General features: G+C 36.7%; 2 protein-coding genes across 2 annotated transcripts; both read right to left on the bottom strand.

Moving 5' to 3' along the window:
* Positions 1 to 5,384: 5,384 nt before the first annotated feature.
* Positions 5,385 to 7,216, bottom strand: LOC143611202 (D-amino-acid transaminase, chloroplastic-like). The gene is made up of 5 exons (XM_077085464.1): positions 7,087 to 7,216; positions 6,714 to 6,760; positions 6,415 to 6,593; positions 5,665 to 6,338; positions 5,385 to 5,553 (listed from the first exon to the last, which is right to left on the bottom strand). The coding sequence occupies exons 3-5, from the start codon at positions 6,531 to 6,533 to the stop codon at positions 5,459 to 5,461; spliced, it is 888 nt and encodes a 295-aa protein (XP_076941579.1). The 5' UTR covers positions 6,534 to 6,593; positions 6,714 to 6,760; positions 7,087 to 7,216; the 3' UTR covers positions 5,385 to 5,458.
* A 7,776-nt stretch (positions 7,217 to 14,992) lies between these two features.
* On the bottom strand, positions 14,993 to 17,855 carry LOC143611200 (la protein 1-like). The gene is made up of 10 exons (XM_077085462.1): positions 17,721 to 17,855; positions 17,570 to 17,648; positions 17,258 to 17,413; positions 17,033 to 17,175; positions 16,803 to 16,951; positions 15,993 to 16,076; positions 15,621 to 15,921; positions 15,382 to 15,529; positions 15,212 to 15,287; positions 14,993 to 15,129 (listed from the first exon to the last, which is right to left on the bottom strand). Exons 1-10 carry the CDS (start codon positions 17,769 to 17,771, stop codon positions 15,024 to 15,026), a joined length of 1,293 nt encoding a protein of 430 aa, XP_076941577.1. The 5' UTR covers positions 17,772 to 17,855; the 3' UTR covers positions 14,993 to 15,023.
* Between the last annotated feature and the right edge of the window lie 9,078 nt (positions 17,856 to 26,933).

The following is a 26,933-nucleotide window of genomic DNA, read 5'->3' as shown; positions in this document are numbered from 1 at the left end:
CGTTGCCTTGAGTTTTGGTTCCCCACCTCGATTGCATACAAGTTCAACACTTTTGTTACTTGAACGTTGGAGTGAGATAACACAACCATGCTCACGTCCTGTCTTTTTAACCCAATCCACCAACTCAACAACAGAATCAAAATACTGATATCAAGCAATGTAAATAAAGTAATATTTAGTAACGTGTTGAAAAAGAATAATAATAATTTTTTTTTTAAAAAAAATAGGTCATACATTATTAGTTACATAAGAAAATGTCGTCTCCCATATGTAACGATCACCACCACCACCATCATCATCATCATCATCATCAACATCATCATCGCCTCCTTCGCCGTGAGCCTCTTGAGTGCCATCAACGACGTTGCTCGTGACTGGTCTTGACATGTATGGTTGCTCTCCTAAAGGTAACTGGTACGAATTCGTTCCGTAATACGGACCTTCTACATGTAACTGCTGGGAAGACTGACCATAAGACTCCTCGACTCTGGCCTCATATGTATTCGACGATGTCCTATTATCCTCCGACCACGAAGGGTGACTACCGCCGTATATGATATACCCCTGATAAAAAATATTGACAAGACAACGTATAATATTTAAAAAATAACTAACGCGCTATTGTACTATATAAACACGCTAAATAACCTGGTCAGGATTTGGTAAGTCGTACTGCTCGATATTCCATACCCCGACTCATGGTTCGAGTCGCGAAGTTCATTCAAATCTGGCAAGCCCGACAGCTCTGGCTGATCGTTGTGTACGTAGCCCGACTGCTCGTCGTTCCCGTCACCAAACAAAATATCATATAAGTCCATTATATTTTAACAAACACAAAACACAATCTTCACATATTGATCGATATATTTTGAACGCACATATATGTAGAGAAAGGGAGACGGATGTGACAAAATCAAATTATTGACTTGATCTGCCGCGTATCGGCCGATATGCAGCGTATCATGTACGATGTATGACTGATTTGATAGTCAGAGGTTGACGTGTACTCAATATGCGTATCACCCAATACGCCGCGTATAGGGTACAAACATAATAAGACAAAAGATTTGGACATAATATGACAAAAACCTCTGATACGCCGCATGTCGGGCGATACGCCGCGTAGTGGGTGGGCGTTTTGATTTTTAGGTGGTGTCTCTAGTAGGACCCCTATTCTAATTTATAACAAACATTCATGCACTTTGATATTGTCTGGCTATGTGGGTTCGGTTATCAGGTTCGGTTCAGTTTGATCAGGTTTTGTTCAGTATAATCGAAGTCCAACTGTGATGTTTGGTTTTGGTTTAAATAATAATAATTAAAACCGTCGATTATTAGTTTGGGTAGATTGATTATATCAATGCACGTATATTGGTTAATTCGGTTTAAGGTTGAATTAATTGAATTTCTAATTAACGAAATGCAATATTTGGTTTTGGTTGTGTTGACCATTTATAAGAACAGGAAAAAAAGCCCCAAGCGCACCCAAAACCAAGGCCTTTCCCGCCCACATTGTTTAGAAAAATTACCAAATGACTTGGTTGCTCGCACAATAACTTAGAAAAATCCCCTCCATCGACTTGGTTTCTCGGGCACCGAGTTGTGAATATGGCCCATTGGCGTGGTTTCTCGGACACTGAATCGTGAACACGCACCAGCGAGCAAGCTGCTCACACAATGAGTCAAAAGAAACGTTCCCCGGTGACTTGGTATGACGGACATTGACTTGTGAACATGCCCCAATGATCGGGCCACTCACACAATGACTAGGAAATTTGGCCCAACAACTTGGTTTCTTGGACACTGACTCGTGAGTCGTGCCCAATGATTTGGTTTCTCGAAACATATGATTTCTAGAAAAATTAATGTATCCTTTCACTTTGTTTTTCTTTAGACCATGTGTAGTCATAACTCTCCACATCCAGTCATTATGCGCCACGTGGCGCCCAGTCAGAGTTATGGTTTATTACAAAAACAGGCTGTAGTCATAACTCTCCAACCCCAGGCATTATGCGCCACGTGGCGCCCAGTCACTTTTACACTTTTTGTTTTTTTTTTTAATTTTTAATAAGAATAATCAAATAACAATAATATTTTATTAAATAAATATTACATGAAAATAAAAAGAAACTATTCGTCGTTGTTGTCGTCGTCGTCGTCTTCGCCCTCTTCGTCGTCGTCGTCGTCCTCGTCGTCTTCGCCCTCTTCGTCGTCGTCGTCTTCGCCATCGTTGTCGTTGTCTTCATCATCGTCTTCATTGTTGCCCTCGTTTTGATCATCGTTTTCACCAGGCAGAGGCCGATACATCCAAAGATGTTGGATCAAATCCTCCTTTAGTGCGTTATGTATCTCTCTTGACCGCACGGAATCTGAGTTTTCGAGTCGTTGCTCCATACTTGCCGGAGTCCGTGGTGGATCCGGGTCCGGTATGAAAGTTGGACATATTGCTCTTCCCTCGTCCTCGATGATCATGTTATGCATTATGATACACGCATACATAGCACATCTCATTCTTTCTAAATACCACAGACGACAAGGATTTTTAACATAATGCCATCGTTGTTGAAGAACACCAAAACACCTCTTGATATCCTTTCTCGTAGACTCTTGCACTTTCTTAAAATACTGTCTTTTTTCATCCATCGGGTCTCTGAATGTTTTAACGACTATCGCGAACTCTGGATATATTCCATCACCCAGATAGTACCCATGATGGTAGAAGTTATTGTTAGCCCAAAACGAAGCGATGGGAACGATCCCAGATATGTAACTCTCCATCACAGGAGACTGCTCTAAGACGGTTATGTCATTGTTGGAACCGGAAACACCAAAGAATGCCGACCAAATCCAAAGGTCGTATGAAGCGATCGCTTGAAGGCTGACCGTTGGTCCCTTTTGGTCACCTCGTGTGAATTGACCTCGCTATGCAGTTGGACAATTAGCCCATTCCCAATACATGCAATCTACACACCCTATCATGCCGGGGAAACCATGCACCCTTGTATGTGCCTCGTAAAGACGTTGTAGATCGTTAACGTTGGGCTCTCTCAGATAATGTGGTCCATATAGTTTCAATATTCCTATATTTTACAAAACTTTTATAAAATAAATGATCACAGTAAACAAGTGATAAACTATTTAAAAAAACAAAACGTACCGTAACAAAAATACTCCAAGGTGTCCCGAGTTGTTTTTTCGGCCATTTTTAAATACTCGTCGTTGATGTCGGTCGTGTTTCCGTAGGCGAGCACGCGTACGGCTGACGTAACCTTCTGAATAGCCGTGAATCCTAGCGTCCCTCGAGCGTCAGGCTTTTGCTAAAAGTAATCAAACTCACGCTCCAAATCATTGGTGATGCGTATAAATAAATTTTTAGACATCCGAAAACGACGCCTAAAGGTCTTCAGGTTCTTGTATCTCGGCGAGTCGCAGAAGTAATCCGCCATCAACCTGTTGTTGGCTTCGGTACGATCTCGTTCGATATATGCTCATTTTGAAACGGGGGGTAGTGGAGAGCTAATCGCACTCGTAACGGAACTCATATACTTTGTCGCGAGCATAATCGCACTCATAACCGCCTGTTCCTCCTCCACGTCCGGCTTGTTGGTCGGGCCCGAAAAACTGTTTATATATAGATGGAGGATCCATATGTAATGAATTTTGTGTAAGGAATTATAGAGTTGAAAGAGAATTTTTATAAATTTGATGAGGTATGATTGGGGATGAAATGGTTTAATATATAGAAAATAAATTTTTTTTTATTCTCCAATGGTAAACAAGCAACGGTCATCTCCTTGAATTTGGCGCAATTCCTAGCGTTTTACATACAACGTAGATAAAAAAACACATAACGCGGGGGGGGGGGGGGTGTACCCCCCGCGTTTTCCTCCATAACGTGTGTGGCAAAACTGCCACTACGGGTGGTCTTAGAATGGTTTACCATCTATACACCATTTACATTTGATTCCTTTTTCTTATCCCCATCTCTAAAATTAAGAATTTTTTTTTACCTCCACATTAGGATGCCAATCTCAGTACCTCACCCCTAGAATTTGAGGGAAAGTTACGGGGATTCCCTAAATATATGGACTCAATTAACAACTAATGTCATTACTAATAAGTGTTAAATACTTGTTTGCATTAAGTTTAGCTTTGCAAAGAGCATTCCAATCCATCCCAATTCCCAACCTCATCTTAATATTTTAACAAAAATACCTCTCATCCAGTTATGCCTTATTTTCATAGTTGAACCTCATATTTTAGTGAAAAACAAACACGCACCCTTAAATCTTATGTGACGGCATTCACCCCATATCTATTTTATAATATTGTTTAAGAGTGAATATGAGTGGAAGAAAGAGATAAAATAATTAAAGAATGAATAAAATGTGTTGTTTAATTAATTAGAAAATGATAGACAAATTTAGAAAATAACGTATTTAGTTAAATTTTAGATGAGGCGGGGAATGGAATGTGAATGCTATTCTGTATTCACAATGGAATTCTCATCTCCATCCATATAATTTAACTAAAATACATATGTATCCATAAAATTTATTCATTTGTAGAAGACTTCCACATCTGATTCCCCTTATATATCTATTCATGATCAATTAAAGAATACATCTTTCCACTCACAACCACATTAAAATATATGACGAATTATGAACAATGAACTCCCAAATATGAAGGTTTATTTTATATAATTTGGGGTATATGATATGTGGACGGGGATTCCAATGTAGAAGTGAAAGTAAACAAAATCCAGTATTTTTCTCATAAGCTGAGTATGAGGAGAGGAGCGGAGATTCCATTGTGACTGCTTGCTCGATCGTTTGCTGGTATACATAACCCAAATGAAAAAATAAAAATAAATATGGGGCCGTGTTTGACTCTTGTCCACTACACTCATGATTGACCCTCATTGCTTAAACATTAGCTATGTCCCCTATCAACTTGGCATGCTAATGCTTGTTATAAAGCTCCATGGTGTTCAATGTTACCCAAACAACTTTACAACTTAAAATAAGAGGTTCATGGTGTTCAGGTTAAAATTAAAAGTCCTTTTTAGTTACCCATACAAGCCTTCAACTTATTAACTTTTTAAAAAAAGTTAAATAAGTTATTAGGAGGTTAAGATAGCAATCACAAACTCAAAGTTGACTTTTAATCACGGTCACTGTTGTAGAAATCTTTAGTTATCACTGTTGTAGACTACATATTATTGAAATTTTTATACCACCCTCGAGTTGAACAAACTCAATTAGTTCTCACTTCTATATGGTTATTGACTTATTGATTAGACCATGCTCTCGTGGCAATCGTAAATGTATTTATTTGATATTTTACAAATTTCAAAATTAGATTACAAGACGTACATCAATATCGGCCAATATTACAACCAAGGAATTAAGACTAGTTGTATAACAACTTTAATCGAAGCAGCAGGCAAAGCAAATTAGTAAGGAATCACGGTGCGTACTGTCGATGGCCCATTTTTCATGTCCTCTAAAATTAGGTTACGCATAGACTCTGTCACTGCACCTTCTTTACCTGACAACAGATTGACAATAAGTAACGACTTTATTGAAACAACACTAAAACTTGGACGCGGAAAACATAATTAAAAAAAAAAAGAAAGACTTGTTTTAAAGCAACACTTACCGTTGCCTATGACCTGATCATCCCACTGCAAAACAGGCCGAACAATAACTCCACTGCCAATCAGCATCATCTCACGCGCTCGTTTCCCTTCTTCAACACTCACATCTCTCACTTTGACCCCTCCAACTATCCCCTTTTTTACCAAATCACCCACAAGTTCCAAAACCCTCTTTGAAGCACGCCCGCTAAGTATCTTGTCAAACGAAGGCATCAAAAGCTCATTCTCTTGTGTGACAAAAGCCACATTCATGCTAGGCCCTTCAGCAACAAACCCTTGTTCATCCAACCAAATGGCAGCGTACGCCCCGCTCTCTTCAGCTTCCATTTTAGAAAGGACGTTTGGAAGATAGTTTACGCTCTTCATGGTGGCAAATTGTGGCGGCTTTATTGGAATGGATGATGTAATTACTTTAATGCCCTTGTAATTAGGAGGGGCTTGGTCTTGGATGACGATGGCATAAAGAGCTGACGCATGGCAGCCCGAGGGAGAGAGTTGGAAATCACCGGGACCTGACGAAAGCCAGTATCTTAATGCTCCGTTTTTACAAGATGAAGCGCTTACGGTTTGTACAAGGATTCTTTTAATGGTTTCTTTATCGAAAGGGGGCTTTATCTTCGCTTTCGTTGCGGAACCAAGGAAGCGATCGAGGTGCTGCTCCAGCTCATATAGGAATCTGACATATACAGTAATAGTAAAAATGTTAATACAAGAATACATTTATATATGAAGAAAGTAAGTAAGTAAGTAACCCATTAACAATGGCAGCGGTATCGAAAACACCATGTCCTCTATGAACCATATGGTCATCCATGGGGATGAGCATGGCAGCTTGATCCAGTATGATCCCAGCAAAAACGCTCGAGTACATAGCCAGATACTGTTGTGTTGTTTTGGAAGTTTCCCGACTTGCCCGCAATCTTTCAATAGCCTTGAAGAAATCAAATCATGATAATAATAATAATAATAATTATTATTATTATATATGTTTTAAAGAGACACTAGCTAGAAATACAAAGAAAGAGAGAGAAATAATAATATTTAGTAATACCTGTGAAGGTGAAAGAATAGGAACATCATCATGTACATGACTGGTTTCTGCAAACCACCAAATGAAATGAAATGAAATGTTAGAAACCATCAATTTGACAATAAAAAAAGGTTATGAATAATTAGATCCTTTATCCTAGATAAGAGTCATGGGAATTCGTAATTGATAACAATTGGATAGTTCCGAATATATGTTACTGTATTCTAATGTCGAAAATACTACTGTATTATTAGGTTGATAGGAAAATATTAAATATTAAATATTAACCCATCAAGAAAAAAACTTAAATATATGGTATCAGTTAATTATTACAAGTAAATCAACAATGAATCCTAAGAGAGACAAATTTATAAAGAAATAAAAAAAAACTTACCATTACCACCAAGCCATGAATTTTTGACCGCATACCGTCTGGGAGTTAACCTAAAATGAGATGGTGGGATGACGAAATTAACACGGTGGGTATTTGGGAGGATGGGATGCTGCTTGAAACAATAATAATACGATGATGAGGGATGAGAAGCCATGGTTGGTCAATGCTCGATCAGAAGAAGCTTTGTCTGTTTTTGGGCATATTATATTCTATGCTGTTTAATTGTTTCCGTCTTCTACAAAATATAATATAATACTAATAATAATATTACAACTTGAAATAAACTAAAGAATTGTATTGTATTCATTTCATTTTACGCAACCACAAAAACCAAAAATAAACAAACCCAGACGGTTGGGTTATGTTTTTTTAGTAAAAACCAATTTGTTGAATTACAATTGTTTATTATTATGGTTTTGTTATAAACTTGGATATTTGACACTGAACATCTCACAAATGGTGAACCTTCCTTCCCCATCTGCACGGAAGCTTGCCTCGCCTTGGAAGTGTGAAAGAAGGCATGGCATGTATGCACCCAGTTTCTTTTTAACACAACTATTCCAATAGTTCTTGGCAGTCCTGGAATCATTGACAAAAATTGGAATTTATAAATAGTGACAATTTCGTATACGCCTCTACAAGCTTCAAAAGTGTCATATATGTCCGTAGTATAAAATATCAAACATACCCAACTCGTTAAAAACAAATTAATAAATGACCATTTTACCCTTATTTTTTTTTCTGTAACTTTTAATATTTCATATACATGCCCATCTTCTATTTTTTGTACTTACTCAATTTTAGTTTAAATAATCTTTTTATCCATAAACAATAGTATTCTCAAAATATTGGATTGCTCATCATTCAATTATCCTGCGATTATGCCTGGTTTGAACAACAAATTCAATTATATGCCGATGACAGAACAAAAGAGGACAGATGGTGGTTCGGTTCCTTTCTTATGTCAATGTAGATCAAAATCCAAATAAAAAAATATAGGGTTTGACAGTAAGGGGTAGAATGGTCATTAAGTAAAGACTCAATAGAGTTGGGTATCTATATGAGTGGAAAAGTAAGCATACCTGCCAAGCAAGAATTTAGTGAGCTCTCCTGAATAATTCCTCTCCTTGAGTCCAAGCATGCTTGTTAATTTCAGGATCAAGATGGTTATGCCACCTGAATGCCAAAACTATCATAACCACTAAGCGCGCGCTATCTGATCATTCACCCCGCAATACAAATAAGTAAACAATCAAGCATCACTACTTACAGATTCATTCTAAAGGAATGACATGTACCTAACAATTAGAACCATCACTCTGACTAGTATGTAGGAGATCTATTAAATATCTCGTGTTTAAGAATAAACATACAAATAAATAAATAAACAACTTAAATATTTTCACCCAAATGTATAACAATCAACTAGTTATTTATTAATTTACAAAATGGTTTATACCTAAATTCAATATTAGGTTACCCCCATCTCATTTAACATGAAGGAACCTTAAAGTAGGATCTAGACAATTGAAAGAACTAAGCTTAAAATACAAGCAAATGCTGGTTGCAAAGAGGACTGACTTCATAGGTAGAAAGGATTAGTGTGTGATGACTGCATATGCTTATATGGTCAAAAAAGAAGATGGATATCCAATGATGTAACATCAAATACAGTAAATGGACAGTTACAGTAACTATCTAATCTTCATACTCTAGTTTAATACAACAATAATCATATACAAATACAAAAGTGAACCAAAAAAGTGGTAATTGGCTGGTACAAGAATAGGATGGAGGATATCTTCCCAAATTGTTTACCAATGTGCCCAGGTAAATGTTGTGCAATGGTTGACCATTTTTTCTGTCCAAGTGATCTCACGTGAAAGAAAGAAAGCGGGATCATAACTCGCTTTTGTTGTCCAAAGGCCTTTTACAAGTTCTGGATTTAAGACTTTCTGCTACCGATATAAGCATTGAACATCAGTTCGGTCTTTGAAACATTCAGCGGATCAACAAATTAATAACAATGGGTTGTAAGCAAGATTTTGAACTGTAGGGGAATGTTCATAACAATGAAAGCCTAGAAGGAAACATATATACAAAATTTGTAGAAAATGTAAATCAGAAGCACATTGGAAATTTCCAATTACAGTATTTGGGCCTACCAAGGTTTTGAAAAGCGTGGTGTTGGCCGATGCGTTTTAATTCCAAATGATGCGCATTGCACGCACATCATGTATGCAAGGCTTCATTATGATTATTAAAAGAAAATCCTAAAATACTATTGAAAGATAATGTTTGCACTTGTTAAGTTTTAAACGCTAAACCCAGAGTTACTCAATACTCAAATTCATTGCTCGATTAATGGTTAGGCGTTAGTCAACAGCATAAAGCACCCCTTTACACATAAGATTGTATCCAGTGTTGTAGAACTCACCGGCTGCTATTTTGCCGATAGGCCAACAATTAATCAAGATTAAAAGGATTGGAATATCATCAGGGATGTGTAATTCATACACCCTTTATAGGGAATATAAAAGATAATATGTGTGTTAGGAGGGTGTATGAATATCCAAAAAGGGTGTGTGAATAACTATTGTCTATTATTGGGATATTAACCAACTTTGAAAGTTGTTCCAATCAAGTCACTGATACAAACTTTTGTTCCAATCAGGTCACTGAACTTTCATTTTTGTTCCAATCATAGATATTTTACCTGGATAGCAGGTAATCTAAATTTTTTTTAATTTTCAATGTTTTTACTTTACATAATAACTTTTAAAGGTTGCGAAAATTAGTAAAAATTCGAAATATAATTTTAAAATTTCGAAAATTTGCAAAAAAAGTTCGGAAATTTGAGGTTCGGGTTAGAACGGGTCAAGGTCGGAATGGGTCAAAACGGGTTTCGGGTCAGTTTTTTTTTTTGAATCAACGAATCAGCGTGTTTTCAACACGTTACAACTCGTTTTAACAACAAAAGCTCGTTTAAGCGATTTTTCATTTCGTTTCAGCACCTAACAGCTCGTTTAAGAGATTTTTAAGTTCGTTTCAGCACGTAATAGCTCGTTTAAGCGATTTTTCAGTTCGTTTCAGCACGTAACAGCTCGTTAGTTCGTTTCAGTTTTTTTTTGAACCAACGAATCAGCGTGTTTTCAACACGTTGCAACTCGTTTTAAGCGACTTTTAAGTTCGTTTCAGCACCTAACATTGAAACGAACTGAAAAATCTCTTAAACGAGCTGCTAAGTGCTGAAACGAACTTAAAAATCGCTTAAACGAGCTATTAGGTGCTGAAACGAACTGAAAAATCGCTTAAACAAGCTATTAAGTGCTGAAACGAACATAAAATCGCTTAAACGAGCTGTTAAGTGCTGAAACGAACTTAAAAATCGCTTAAACGAGCTATTAGGTGCTGAAACGAACTGAAAAATCGCTTAAACAAGCTGTTAAAATCGCTTAAACGAGCTGTTAGGTGCTGAAACGAACTTAAGAATCGCTTAAACGAGCTGTTAGTGCTGAAACGAACTTAAGAATCGCTTAAACGAGCTGTTAAGTGCTGAAACAAACTTAAGAATCGCTTAAACGAGCTATTAAGTGCTCAAACGAACTTAAAAATCGCTTAGACGAGCTGTTAGGTGCTCAAACGAACTTAAAAATCACTTAAACGAGCTGTTAGGTGCTGAAACGAACTTAAAAGTCGCTTAAACGAGCTGTTAAGTGCTGAAACGAACTGAAAAATCGCTCAAACGAGCTGTTAGGTGCTTAAACGAACTGAAAAAATCGCTTAAAGGAGCTGTTAGGTGCTGAAACGAACTGAAAAATCGCTTAAACGAGCTGTTAGGTGCTGAAACAAACTGAAAAATCGCTTAAAGGAGCTGTTAGGTGCTGAAACAAACTTAAAAATCGCTTAACCGAGCTGTTAGGTGCTGAAACGAACTGAAAAATCACTTAAACGAGCTTTTGCTGTTAAAACGAGTTGTAGCGTGTGGAAAACACGCTGATTCGTTGGTTCAAAAAAAACTGAACCGAAACCCGTTTTGACCCGTTCCGACCTTGACCCGTTCTAACCCGAACCTCAATGTCACACCCCGACCAAAGGCGGAACATGCCGGGGTGCAACGTGATTGGACAAATACACAAGACACTATTTAAAGTGACAATATTTATTCAACTCCTTTTTATTTCAACAAATCAATAATCAACACATCTCGTCCACACAAACAAGTTGAATACAAGTAGCAATTATATTGTTCGTTTCACTAATATCCTAATATTCTTGGTAACGTTTTCATCAAGTCCTCGAGTCAACAAAAGTCAAACCTGTAACATTTCATAAATTAAAGTTTGTCAACACAAAGGTTGGTGAGCAATTCATAAGTTTCAGCATATAAGTATATAGTAATAATAAGCCACAACTTGTAGACGAAACAATAAATAAAAGCTATAAACTTGGATAAATAGTTATCGCTAAACAAGTTAGCGACACCTAGCTATAAGGGGATGCCAAATAGTCTAGGATTTTATAGTTATCGTTAATTGCATTATGTTAACGACACCTTGCCATGAGGGGTTGCCAAATGGTCTAGGATTTATAGTTCCACCATCCAAAAGCGATAAACACATAGACATTTAAGCATAGAACACCAAATCGAGCATTTATTCAAGTAAAGTATACAATCACGTTTGTGGGTTTAAAGATTCAAGTAGATAAAGCATTTAGTTTGATAAGTATGAAATGTCACCCCAAAACGAAAGATGGAAAAAAGGGGTATGCAAGTACTCACCTCGACTGATGAACCAAGAAAACTAATAAGTGATCGACATATAGAAAGCTTGTAAACGAAACGAACGAATCCGACTTGAAAGCTAATTGAAAACGAATAAATAAAATATTAATGAACTTGACTTTAGTTGAAACTACATTTGAAACATTGGACAAGAAGGTTCGGTTATTAATCGGATTACCGGTTAATTTGTTAACGATTAGGGACTCGTACTTATTTAATAATTAGAATAAAAATAATATTATTTTATTAGGCTTTTAAATAGCTAAACTAATATTAAATATAAGCAAGACGGTGTTAAATCAAGAGTTCAGTTTTTATAAGAATGAATTGATAATAAAGTTTATAATAATATTATTAATGTTAAAGATAAAAATGATAATAATGATTTTAAAATATTTTATATATATATATATGTATATAGATATATAAATTAATGATAATACCAATAACTATTACTAATATCGTATAATAGTTATAACAATAATTATTATTAATAATACTAATAATAATAGTTAAAGAGTAAAATCTTGGTATAAATTTAAAGTGTTGTTGATAAAATTGTAATAATAATAAGTAATGTTGATAGTAAATAATGTTACCATACACGATATTGGTTCGATTTCTAAACGAGTTCACAAAATAACTATAATTGTATTATTGCTAATAATTAATTATCATAATAATATGAAGATAATAATAATATGATCTTTAATAATATTAATAACTTTAATATTTATAATAATAATAATGATAATAATAGTTTTGTTAAAAGATAATAGTAGTAGTAATAATAATCACAATAATAATAATAATAATAATAATAATAATAATCTTGTTAATAATAATAACAATAATACTAATAATTATCTTGTTAATAATAATAATAATTAAAATAATAACAATCTAGTTAATAATAATAATGATAATAATAATAATAATAATAATAATAATAATAATAATTAGTTATGAGGTTTATAATAATAATCCCAACAAAATACTCTTCAAAGTCGGTTTAGGGGGGAAAACGAACTCGCGACTCGATTACTAGTTAAGAGTTAAACAAAAAAATGATTAAAACTATAAATCTCCTTACCATGATGTTTGGCCAAGAATAAATGTCGGAGCCGAGCATGGTCGTCGGAGACCGATCTCCGTTCACCGGAGGCTCGCCGGAAAAAACGAGACGGAGAAGGAGAGAAAGAGTATGTGCGTGTGTGTGTGACGGAGGGAAGAGAGCAGAGAGAGAAAGAGACGAGACGAGAGGGAGAGAGCCACGGCACCGCGGCGGCCGGCTTTCCAGTCGTCAGAAATGTGATCCGGAGAGGAAGGGGTTGCCGGAAAAACGATTTGAGGGGAGAAGGGGGTGGCTGGAGGTGGAGAACAGGGAGGAGGGTGGTCGGAGGTCGGTGGGTGGTGTTCGCCGGAGGTGGTGGCCGGCAAGGGTGGTAGCGGCGGCGGCCGGAAAGAGGGAAAGTGATGGAGGGGGTACGGTGGTGGTGGTTTAGTGGTGGTGGTGCGTCGGAGGTGATGGTACTCGCCGGAAAATGGCTGTCGGGATATCGCCGGAATCACGGTTCGCCGGAAAACGGCCAGGGGAGGTGGTGGCTAGTTAAATAATGGTTTAGGTTTAGGGTTTATTCTATTTATATGGATGGTGTATAGATGTTACATTTTTGGCCCCTCAAGTTCCAAACAAGTTTAAATTGAGTTTAAAGGTTCTTAAAACTCATAACAACTTTACGAAAAATCGGTTTGGACCCCTTATGTTTTCTTAACGACTCTATAATATAACAAACATCGATTTATTGATGATCAAGGTCTATATAATATATATAATAATTAATTTAGGTTCTAAAAATGATTGAGTCGGTTTTACAAAATAAAAGTTTACAATACGGATACAACTCCAGACTCAAATTTGACGAATGTCACACTCAATTTTCCGAACTTTTTTTGCAAATTTTCGAAATTTTAAAATTATATTTCGCATTTTTACTGATTTTCGCAACCTTTAAAAGTTATTATGCAAAGTAAAAACATTGAAAAATTAAAAAAAACCTAGATTACCTGCAATCTAGGTAAAATATCTAAGATTGGAACAAAAATAAAAGTTCAGTGACCTGATTGGAATAAAAGTTTGTATCAGTGACTTGATTAGAACAACTTTCAAAGTTGGTTACTATTATATGGAGTAATCCCGCTTATTATTACTATATAATAAAATCAAAGTTTGGTGCCGGTTGAGTTCTTATTGGACCGAGTGGCACAATAATACAATATCAATGGACCACGCCATTATTTATGTTTTTTTTTTTAATTTAGGTTTTAATTTCTGTACGGTAATGTACGCAACTAAAATCGATCAAATTCGTGTCGACTCACCACCGCAACACTCAGGATCAAGCTCATGTTATTACCAACGTCAGGGATTTACCTAATCATCACTGCTATTCCAGAGACCGATAATACTTTGGTTAGACCAACGTCCGAGATTCAATGTTTGTGTTTTACTGACCAAATAAAATTCCTCTTAGATATTACATTATACACTATACAAGTTCCGCTACTTATTTTTGGGCATGATTTATAATATGTTAATTTAGACGAATTTATTTTTCGTTTAGTTTTGGTATCGTGACGAACGTAGTCAGTACCGACCGAATTCGTGTTGACTCGCCCATGCAATGACCAAGTTTTACCGACCAACGCAACGCGCAATGAAAATCGTTAATGTTACGTACATTTTAATATGTTAGTTTTTATTTATACGAATGCTGCTATTATTTCTTGCGTTAACATACTGATTATTTTTGTTAGTTTAGTGTCGATATCTTAACGAACTTAACTTATACAAACTGAATCCACATTAGTGCACCACTACAACCGACATGTATAGAAAGCGATCGCGCCGGGTAAAAAAACTAGTTTATATGTAATTTAAAAAGGTAGGCCAGAATTTGGTCGGCAATTTGGTCCGCTAGGGGCGATTTGGCCGACTAATATGAGACTAAAAAATGATTTTTAAACTGCCACATAAAATTTGATTCAAAAACAAGGATCAAGAAATAGCATTAAAATGGTAAGTTCCAGCAGAGTACATAATGCAAAACTTTAACCATAAGTTTATAAGTCAAATGTTACAACACAAAATTCAAGCAGCTGCAACCTTTTGAAACTTGTTTGGTCGATTTCCAGAATTATTATCTCTTGAATTGCGATTATGCTTCCCGTACCCGCCTCTGTTGTTCTTTCCTCCTCTAAACAGCATTCAAAGATTTGCATACATAAGAATGAATTGATGATGATAATTATGATGGTAAATAGAATATCAAAACCAACCTGCCCCAGTTGCCTTTATTTCCTCTAGATTTCTCTTGACCACGAAGCATAGTCCAGTACTCCTTTTCAGCTTCACCTGAAAACATGACCAACTCGTTAACTTACACTCCGTTTAAACAGATCAACTAATAATACCCAACAAGATTGCATATTAAGTTTTAGGTTATTACCTGTCACTGGATCTAGAATAGCAACATAATTCTTCACAACCAGACCACCCCCCTCGGTAAGCACTGCAGCGGCCCGGGCTTTCTGTGCTCCTCCTGCTTCTTCGAATCGTATGTATCCCGATTCCTCACCCATGTTGAAATCAATAAACTGAACAAAACAATCATAAGATTAGCCAAAGACTTCCAAGTAAAGAAATTATTCCATATACCCTTACCAAAATTAAACATATCATATATACCTTGACTGTACCAAATTTCTGGAAAATACTCTTGAGATCCTCACGTAAAACAACATCCTTATCATCCTTGTACATGTCTGCAGACTTCTTTTTAGTCTCAGTTTTTTTCTCACTGTCCTTGTTATCTTCTTCAGTTTCTTCTTCGTTCTCTGGACTTATCTCTTTTTTAATATCCGTTTTTTTCTCATCGTTCTCTGAAGTAGATTTGGCATCAACAGTCTCTTCAGTCTTTTGGGTATCAAGTTTATCTTTAGATGATGTGTTCTTCAACTTAAATGCAACAAGTAAGCCTTTTGGGTAGCTGTTAACACACACAATAAGAAATAATATTCGCATCAGCATTAACAATAAGAAATAATATTCACCGCTTACTCTTCTTCCTGCGAAGCGTTTTTACGATCACGGCGACTGCTTTCAGCTTCTTCATCCTTTGCTCTCTGCTCATCAAACTCTTTCCTAAATTGTTAAGTCAATAAGAAAATGAGTAATGCAAGGACACAAAAACAATTAATAGAGAATTCAAATAGAGATGACAATTCTAGTATGTTTATGTATAAATAGATTAATTCACTCTTAACGCAAAATGCTCAAACATCACACACAAACTGCAATTTCAGTGCATCTAAATACACTTATTTCAACATGTTTGATTATTAATGTTATAAAACAAGTTCCGTAATCATATTAGTTAGCAAAATAATAAATTACTCATGCTGCCTTATGCAATACCCCCCCCCCCCACACACATGCACACATGTCGCCACCACTAATAAATGACAACCATAAAGCTCCTCCTAGTCTTGGTTTAAAAATGTGATGTGCACGCATCATGAATGCGAGCCTTTTGTTATTAGGAAAATAAAAAATTACTTATAAACAATATTTTAACTTGTTGACTTTCAAACACTATAAAAATATGAGAATAAAATAAATATTAAAAAAAAAGCTATCGTGCCACCAAAGAATTTTATGTGTAACTAAAATATAGCTTTTAACTCCGTGCACAGGCTAGGTACAAGAAATCTATGCATAAACTCGCTTTAACTCAGAAAAGCATGCATTGCGCGATTTCTGAGAGCACCATCCTCTCATCAGGAGCTCATATCGTGTGCATTATACGCAGCTGATATGCACATTTTAGGGCCAATCTATCTTGTAATATAAGAATGAATTGCTGCTTACTTGGGTTTGAGTTCCAGGTCAGCACCTCTAAAAACCAAGCTCTGTGTCAAAATGTGTGCAGCTTCCTCCTCAGATGAGAATTCAACAAGTGCAGTACCGCATAAAACCCTCTTATCCCCAACATGACGAGGCAACCTCACACTATTAACCTGCAGTACTTGCAACAAGTATCAGATAACATTCTCAGCTAATAATAATATCGTAACATACACAAAAAAGGACGGACGGACCTTGGCAGATTGTCCAAAGAATGACTCAACATCCTCAAGCTTTATATCATGCTGAAAGGGCGATGCAGCAACCGTTCTACCGTCTAATTGCTCAATCGCCTTGTCAGGTTTTAGAAGTTCAGTAGTCCTTCCAACCTTCTTCCCTGAAAACCATCACCAGGTATTGTGTTACTAATTAGAAAAAAAAGTTACAGCTTTAGCTTTGTACCGAGAACCGGAACCGACCATCTTCGGAGATTTTAAGGGTAGTTGATTTGGCCTTTAAAGTCTCCGCAATGGCTTGCACGGTGTCATCGGAAACATCTTCAACCTTAACATCATCCCCCAGCCCCAGATGACCTCTCATCCGAGAAAACGAGCATATCAACGCCAAACTCACCACTATGCTTTCGTTAAGGAAACCAACCCCCAACTATACTAGTAATTTTAAAAGCAAAAAATCATTCATTCAAACAGATTATCAATTTCAAATCACCAAAAAAAAGAAAAACGATAGCAATTGTTGTAAATGAATTTAAAAAGCAAAAAAAAGGATACTGCCATCTTCAGACTCGGCAATGGTGTTTTTGAGAAAATTGTCTCTTGGAAGGTTGCTATCACTGAAATAGAACTCAACCTGCCAACCATCAAAGTTATAGAATAATCAAAATCAATCAGATCAAAGACAAGACATGGTTATAATCTATACCTGTCTAACGATTTTCTTGACGGTTTCATCATCGAATTGAGTTGACACCATTTTTCTCTTCTTTCTTTCACAAAAAGAGAGGCCGATAGAATATAAAAGAAAAGGGGTTTTTAATTTTAGGGTTTTGATTGAATATAAGTAAGTAAGGGTTTATGTTTATTATTATACTATATTATATATGCAAGCCTCCGGTCCTCCACTTTTAACAACACACAAATTTGGTCCCTCCCTCACAAATACATAACAAGAAAATTGTCAAGTGTTAATTTCTTTCTTTAGACGCTAATCCTCTCAAAAGGGTTTATAAACTTGAAGATTGATCGAAAGCTATTCCAGACTTGTAATTTAAAGGTGATGTTCGGCAGGAATGAGCTTGGGATAGTACATGCACCTGCACCTGATTATACTCGTACCAAAAATTAATAAAAACATGTACCAATACTTGTATCAAAATTTTCGGTATGGTACGAGTACGAGTACGGGTATTGGTACGGAACCTTTTTTGTACCACTTTGCTTTTTTATTTCCAAATTTTCGACGACATTGAAACCAATACCTATACGAGTAACAACAAGCTGAATTAGTCTGGGTATCGGTACTTGCACATGTACATGACGAGTACCAAATTAGTACAAGTACCAAACTGGTGGCCGTTTAATGATAAGATAGTACTGAAGAACCCTAATTTGGTCGCCGACTTTAAGTGATTTGTTTGTTGGTTCGAGTCTTAGATGTTATATTATTTAATATTAAAGAAAAGTTTGGTACTTGTTCAATAATAACATGGTTGGAGAATTTATTTTTATATATTAAATATGAAGAATCTCAATTAAACTCTTATATATTCCAATCAAGTACAAAATACCAAACGTACTCGTACATGTACCCGATTGTACATGTACCAATATTCAACAAAAATGAGTACCAATATTCGTACCGAAATAGGCTAAATCAGTTCAGGTACAGGTACAAGTACGAGTATTCGGGACAAAATGCGCATCCCTAATGTTCGGTTAGTTTGTATATACATAAGTTCATTAATTTATTAGTTTTAGTCATTTATTTCAGGAACTTTGATACTTCATATATGTTTGTTATATTTCAGGTCACAGGTGATGAATGAAGTTAATATGGACTAGTACGAGTATGGAACAAAGACCCGGGATGATCAGCACTCGAAACGAGACAAGAAACTATGTCAGCTGGTGAAGAGAGCCGTCACGATACGCGATGGACTGGACAGAAGGCCATCGTGTATCACGATGGTAATTAAAATATTGTTATGGTTGACTTTGGTCCACAACGGTACACGATGGACCAGTGAAGACCCCCATCGCGGTAGGTGATGGGTGGCAAAGACGGAAAAGTTAGAGTTTATATTATAATATGTTTTGATATCTCTAGGACAATACAACACTTTCCAGAGCAGTTTCTAGGGCTGAGAATACCATATCTATCATTTCGATTCATTCTGAGATCATCTACATGTTCCATATCATTCGAATCGGAGATCTTGTGATGTCGAGACGCGACTAGTCTTCTAGAATCATACATGGGATGTAGAGTTTGTATTATTTCAGTTTTCTTATGTGTTAAAGAATACTATTTGTAATTATCTTTGATTAATATATGAGTATTGACGCAAAGTATTGTTGTGCAGTCAGTCAGTTTAGGTTTATGTAGATCAGAACGATTAGTTTTCCAGTTGCTATATAATTGCTTATAGGGTTGTTGGACTAGTTTAAATATGATGAAGCATACAGTTGCCCTTAGTTGGGTCATACTGACAGGGATTGTTTGATAACCAGTGTCGTGTGTTAGCGATTGTTGATGCCTAAAGTTTACATAGTTAATCAGTTTGTATTGATCATTGATAATTTATCTATTAAATTAACATGAGTTTGTTGTTGTTTGCTTACTTGAAACCTGGGTGTGATTTGTCTTTATTAATTGTTTGAAAGTTGTTTAATTGCTTGTGTGGTATTAAAATTAAACTTGTTTGCTTGTGTGATAAGCATTATTAATTGTCACTTCATAACCTTAGAAATCTGTTGCATGTTACACTGACCACATACTTCTCGTGGTTCGACACCCTACTTACCCTAGCTTGCTTAGGTGATTAGCACTTGATTTTAATTGTTTTTTACTAGATAGCGACGATCTAGCTTTAAAATGACGCCGTTGCCAAGGAGCTAGTGCTGATAGTATTATATCGTTTGTTTGAGCTTTCTGAAAAAAAAACAAATAATAATAAAAAAAATTCAAAAATACAAAAAGATTTTTGTTTGTTTTGTTTTGTTATGTTTAATTCTGTTCCATTTTACCTCCGGTGTTTTTGTTCTTTTTGAAGGTTATTTTTAATAGAAAATCCAGAAACTCGAGCACACTATTGTCACCATAAGCAATGATGATGATTTTTGTTATTGTGAAGGCCCGATCACGCTATTGTCCAGCAGTTTCACAAAATTGGCAAGAGTGTCGTCATGTGCGGAGATATATGACGACATGCTATGAAGATGAAGAGATTTTGTCATATTATTCACACTTTGAACAACACACCTCACCGAATTATGATGAAGATCATCAATTAGACATGGATGACCAATATGATCAAGAGCCGTATTATGACAGCTGTGAACCGGAGATGCCCTATTTCTTAAGTTACCAAGACACGATGAAATCCAAACTTGACAATTTGATAAATATTATGGCTGAGAATAACAAGAAAGCAGAACAACAAAGGAAATCTCTTGAGGCTAAGTGGACCAATCAGATTAATGAAAAGAGGATACATACTAAACCAGACTAGGATGAGGATGCTTATTTATATCCTTATGAAGAAGATTATGAATATTCTCATAATGAAGATGGGTATAAATATCCTCATTCGGTTGATGAAGAGCAGTAAAATATACTGAACTCTAAGCTCGATACAATCATGAACATGTTAGTGGAACATAACAGATGGACGACGGGAGAAGAAAAGAAATATGAGCTAAGATATAAAAGAATTGAGTCCTTGCTCATGCAGAATACTGAGGACATAACCGAAATCAAACGATCCCAAGAGGAGTTGGCTAGTGGTACCGTGTCTGATGGTGATGAAGAGGATGAGGTTGTTATTCTTCCAAAGCAAGAAATTGAAAGTGTGTTTTAGGTAAAAGAAAATCTCTTATGGCCTTCACCTCCCGCCTGGCCCGGAAATAGAGAATCCAGCCCCCTTCTGATTCATTCATTTCGAATAGCGCAAGGGCTTAAGTCATCGATTCAAATCCTATCTTTTTTTCGGTATGCCGCTCCGCGAGCAAGGAGCGAGAAAACAAAGTGGGCTGTGGTGATGTCAGAATTTGCACCTATTTGTATCTATTTAGTGATCAGTTATAGTCTTCGGAGAAAACGAGCGTTCACGAGCCACATTTAGCACTGCGTAATCATACATATAAGGTGTCTTAGGTTTCATAATCTATTTTGTTATTTTAGTTTGAGTGTTAAAAGTGTAATTGTAGATTTAAGTGCCAGAACCATCACATTAGAGCCCAGATTTTTAAATTGTTAAACAATCGGTTTCAACCCATGTTCTCTAAATGTTCTTTACAAGTTTTAAAATTTTAACATTGAGTAAATGTCAACCTCAAGTGTGGGGATGAGGGAAAATTGAATTTTTAGCCCGATAGTACCTCGAAGGGTGTCCAGAAACCGAAGTTGTTAACTATTAATTATTGTTATCAATGCCAAGTTAGAGGTTTCTGGTCATGGTTGGTTTTTCAGCTTCTCGATATTTTCCTAACAATTTTTTTTTTCAAAATGGAACTAAAAATGGGGTCGTTTAGGCAGAGATAATGAGTCAAAGGGATGGATATACATGTTTCATATCAGTAACCCTAATATCCATACATATTGTGAGATAGCCCCTATACTTAATACACATATTAGATAATAAATATCAAACACGCCATATAATGATTTTGATGTTAACCGGTAGAGTTAACAGAGCTGACATAATTGATAGAAGTCAAGGAATTCAGGTTAATAGAGGAGGCCTAGTTAATCAAGGTGTGGGGGGGGGGGATAAATTATGCATCCCCGGTTTAGGATGTTAATAGTCGGTTCAGACCGTCTATTTCATATGGAGCATCCACGATTGTCTCACAGGTGTGGGTGTCAGGATAACAAACATTTGAGTTTCGGCCTTCTTACGTTAACATCGTGCCACATTTTCATGGGATGGCTTATGAGGACCCGTATTCACACTTGTACGATTTTTCGGCTATTTGCAAGTCGTTTGGCGATGATACATTTGACAAGGATGAACTTTGGTTACGGTTTTTTCAGTTCTCATTAAAAGGCAAAGCCAAAAACTAGTTTAACTCATTACCATGTATAGTATTAGAAACTGGGACGAGATGCTGCAAGTGTTCCTAAACGAGTATTATTCACAGTTGAAGACAAACGTGGCCCAAATTGAGATTCACCATTTTTCACAGTTACCGGGTGAGCTGTTTCACGATACATTTACCCGATTCAAAGAAATGATCAGAAAGTGCCCGCACCATCAGATCGAGTTGTGGGAGTTAGTGAAGTGTTTTGTTGACGAGTTAACTTATGAAGACATAAAGCATTTGAAAGTATCGTGTAATGGTCAACTGTTAAACCAACCTGAAGAAGACGACTGGGATTTTCTTGAGTTCATGTGTAGTTAGAAGCAGCCGCATAAAGGATAAGGAAACATACCACTACTAATTCGGTAAGGTTAGCCACAAGTGAGTAGGAATGGATAGTTGAGTTAGAATATGGGTTGCTTGTGTATAGAAAAGATAAGAAGCAAGAGGTTGGTAAAGTCGGGGAGAAATTTCACGTTTTGTGAAGACTGTGGTGAACTTGGGCACAAGGCAGAAAACTGCCCTGAGTATGATGATGATGAGAAGGATCGTGAGGAGGTTAACTATGCTTACGAGGATTCCAAAGGCCAATGTTTATCTCAATCACCTATCACCCAGGCCTGAAGAACCGCCCGAACTTTAGATACGGGAATGTAGCTACCTAATCAAATCCGAATTTTAAAGGTTCGAGCCAATACCGATAGCAGGGCAATTACCGCCAAGGCGGTTACCAGCAGGGTTCATATAATCAAAACAATGGTTGGGGCAATAACAAAGATAGTAATTGGGGTGGTAGTAGGGCTGTCACTTTTACTCGAAACCTGAAACCCAACCCGATAAAACCCGTTCCCGATCCCGAACTAACCCGACCCGGAAAACTCAAACCCGATAAAAGGCTAACCCGAACCTGAACCGAATCGGGTTGGTTCTCGGGTTTGATTTATAAGTTTCGGGTCAACCTGAATAAACTTTTAGTTTTGAAATTGAATACATTTTTAGGTGTAATAGACTTAGTCTTAGCCAAAGTTATCAAAATCTAGTCCTAATCGACTGTTGTCATTCCAACTATTATGGATCAATTGTTTATTATTAATTTATGTTTTTCGATTATTACTAATAGTAACCATAACTGAGCAACCAAATTACGCCCGATTGAAGACGATTATGGTTTGAGTTAGTTTTACTATTCTTTTCAATTTTCTTATCAAGTTATGTTGGTTTATTATTTGATTATTTGAGTTATGGGCAAAGAATAATATGTTATTTTAGTTTTATCATTGTGTTTTTATTTTTTACTTTTTGATTTTTTGTTTTGTATCTTGGATACTCGAAACCAGATTAACCCAATCCGAAAAAACCCAAACCCAAATTACCCGAACCCGAAAAACCCGTGAGAGATTCGGGTTGGGTTTCGGGTCAAAAATGTTTAAAACTTTGAAACCCGAATAACCCGACATGAAAAACCCGAAACCCGAAAATGAACCTGAAGAACACCCCTAGGTGGTAGTCCATCAGGTGGCCATAATCAGGACAAACAGAATGGGTCCTTGTGTAATTCAGACGAGTACGTGCACTCGAAATTGGACGATTTGCTAAAGATAGTTATAAATAAACAGAAAGACACACGATAACAGTTTGAATTACGAGAAATATCTTCAGAAACGATATCAAAACAGATTGGCCAACTCGCGGCAGACATGGTAAGGTTGTAGAAAAATGCAGGCCAGCTGCCGAGTGACACTAAGGTGAACCCGAATCATTATAGTTCAAGCTCAAAGAAAAACGTGAATCAGGTAAGTATTTTAAGAAGTGGTAAGATATATGATAATAAGATTGGGCTTCCACCAGCATTGGTTGAGGGGGTGGTGGAAGAAATTTATGAAACTATCATTATTGATGACGAACCAGAACCGGTTGATTTACTGAACCTAACAAAAGTGAAAATAAAACTAATAAGCTGGTTCTAAAAGATGGTACCACCGATTCTAAGGACAAGAGCAAGGACAAAACCATCCCCTATCCCGATGGATTGTTGGCGCCATCTAAGGCGAAGATGGCAACTAAACGAGGCCCACAACAAGAGGAGCGTGGGAAACTTTTAAGCATGTTAAAATTAATATATCTCTGTTAGATGCCATAAAACATATTCCCGCCTGTGCTACGTACTTGAAAGAGTTGTGCACACAAAAGAGGAACCACAAAATTCATAAACAGATTGACTTTACGGATATTGTGAGTGCAATTCTTTTGGGTGCTCTTCCACCTAAGTTACAAGATCCGGGAACGCCTATTATACCCATTCAAGTGGGTGATTTCAAAATGACACGGGCACTTCTAGATCTTGGAGCTAGTATTAGTATCCTCATGGAAAGTCTTTAAGATCAATATGACGTCGGTCTGCTCCAGGCAGCTGCTACCATGATTGTTCTAGCGGACCAAACACCGAAACTTCCCCAAGGGATACTCACTGATTTGAATGTTAAGGTGGAGGATTTTTATTTCCAAATGATTTTTTAGTCCTTGACTATGTTTTAGGTGAGAGGACCAAACAACCCACGGTTATACTGGGTAGACCATTTTTGGCTAACACAAATGCCAACATTAATTGCAAAAGTGGTACAGTTGACATGGCATCTGGTAACCATAAGCTTAGGTTGAATGTTTTCACACATGTAAATAATTTTCCTGTCGATGACGAGTGTTTTGTGGCCGATGTTATTGACGAGTGTATTCCGTTATACTAATCTGTGAGAAGTGGTACAGTTGACATGGCATTTGGTAACCATAAGCATAGGTTGAATGTTTTCGCACATGTGAATAATTCTTCGGTTGATGACAAGTGCTTTGTGGTCGATGTTATTGACAAGAGTATCCTGTTATACAACGGAGACGTGCTTTATGTTTGACAGGTTACAAGTGGAAACTGACAAGCAACTGGAGGAAGAAGAAAGGAAGCTGGAGGTTGCAGCTGTGAGAGGAGATCGACCACCATGGTCAGTTCAGGTGGAACCAATACCTGAGAAGATCGACAACGGGTTAAAACCATCATTGCAGGAAGCACCAAAAGTCAAGTTGAAGGAGCTCCTGAAGAATTTAAATATGTTTTTCTCGGTAAGAACGAAACTTTACTTGTTATTATTTCTTCTTAATTTATCTTTTGAACAGGAAAGTGCTCTACTGGAGGTGTTGATGGAGAACAAGGAGGCGATCGGGTAGACTATTGGAGATCTAATAGGGATTAGTCCCTCTATTGTCATGCACAAAATTCTCATAGATCCTGAAGTCAAACCCGCACATGATGCGCAACAGAGGTTTAACCTGAACATGCGAGAGGTAGTGGAGAAGGAGGCGCTGAAGTGGCTTGATGGAGGTATCATATTCACCATTTCTGACAGCACGTGGGTGAGCCCCGACTCAGAATGTACCAAAGAAGGCGGGCATCCAAGTTGTCAAGGATGACTCAGGTAACAAGGTAGCCACCCGGACGATAACCAGGTGGCGTATTTGTATTCATTATTGGAAGCTGAATGCGGCTACATCGAAAGATCACTTTCCGCTTTCGTTTATTGATCAGATTGTAGGGAAGCTATCAGGTCAGAAATTTTATTGTTTTCTAGACGGTTATTCATGTTATAATCAGATAGCTATTCATCCTGAAGATTAGGAAAAGACCACGTTTACCTGCCCGTATGGCACATTCGCATTTAGGTGAATGCCATTCCGGCCATGTAACGCCCCCCGCCACCTTCCGAAGGTGTATGATGAGTATCTTTTCATATATGGTGGGGAAGTCTTTGGAAATATTCATAGATTATTTCTCTATTTTTGACACATCTTTTGAGCCATGTTTAAACCAACTTGAAAGTGTTTTGAAAAGATGTGTTGAAATAAACTTGGTTCTGAGTTGGAAGAAGAGTCATTTCATGGTCCAAGAGGGGATTGTGTTGGGCCATGATGTTTCGTAAAACACACTAGTTTTCCGCGCTATTTATCATTGTTTTAATCGCTTATTTATCTAATATTTAATGTTTTGAACTTGTTTTAGTATGATCTTACATTAATATGTATTTTGTAGGTTACGGGTTAAAGAGAAAGAAACCGAGCTTTGAAAGAGATTTAGAGGCCTTTTATGCACTATTATTGAAGAATCAAGTTAAAGGCACGACCCATATCCATTGTGTGAAGCCCATATGTGTTATAATATAACAAACAACAAAAAAAAAAAACAAACCCTAACCAGCCCCTAAATCCCGAAATCTGCATCAACCAGCCAAAAAACTTCCGATCGGCAGCTTCTAGGGTTCCAAAGAAAGTCGTTTTTGCATCTTGTTGAGCCAAGGGAAGAAGAAGTAAGCTAAGGACGACTCGGGTCAGCAGCTAGGGTCATTCCTTATCACAAACCTCAGCCCTAATATTGAGTATAACATTCATAAACTTTGTGTTCTTGTTAGTGTTCATAACTCTTTGATTTTGAACTTTAAACTTGAATTCTTTTGTAATTGAGTTAGGGTTTGAGTTGTTATTGATTATCATTGATTGTTGAATCATTTTAATGATGTTTGTGATGATTAATATGGTGTTTACATTAAGTTATACCTGCTTTCCAAATATCATGAGTAGCTAATCTTCTTTGTTCTACCTAGGTTATTTGATTATTGTTACGTTTTAATGAGTTTAGTGGATTGTTTGATCAATATGACTTGATTTGCTATTGAAAGTTTGGTTTAATATTTAATTAGGTTGTGTTTAGTGGCTGTAATTTTATTAATTATACTCATAAACCTCTTGCTTCGATTGGTTGAATTAGTTTTGATTGATTTTAGCTTGTTTGATT

This window comes from Bidens hawaiensis, unplaced genomic scaffold (genome assembly GCF_021521415.1).
Source record: "Bidens hawaiensis isolate Kalapana, Puna unplaced genomic scaffold, B.hawaiensis_p1.1 tig00030167_1, whole genome shotgun sequence".
In the NCBI taxonomy this organism is placed as follows: Eukaryota; Viridiplantae; Streptophyta; class Magnoliopsida; order Asterales; family Asteraceae; genus Bidens; species Bidens hawaiensis.
The sequence above is the reverse complement of the archived record's forward strand: the minus strand, read 5'-3'. Positions and strand labels throughout refer to the sequence as shown.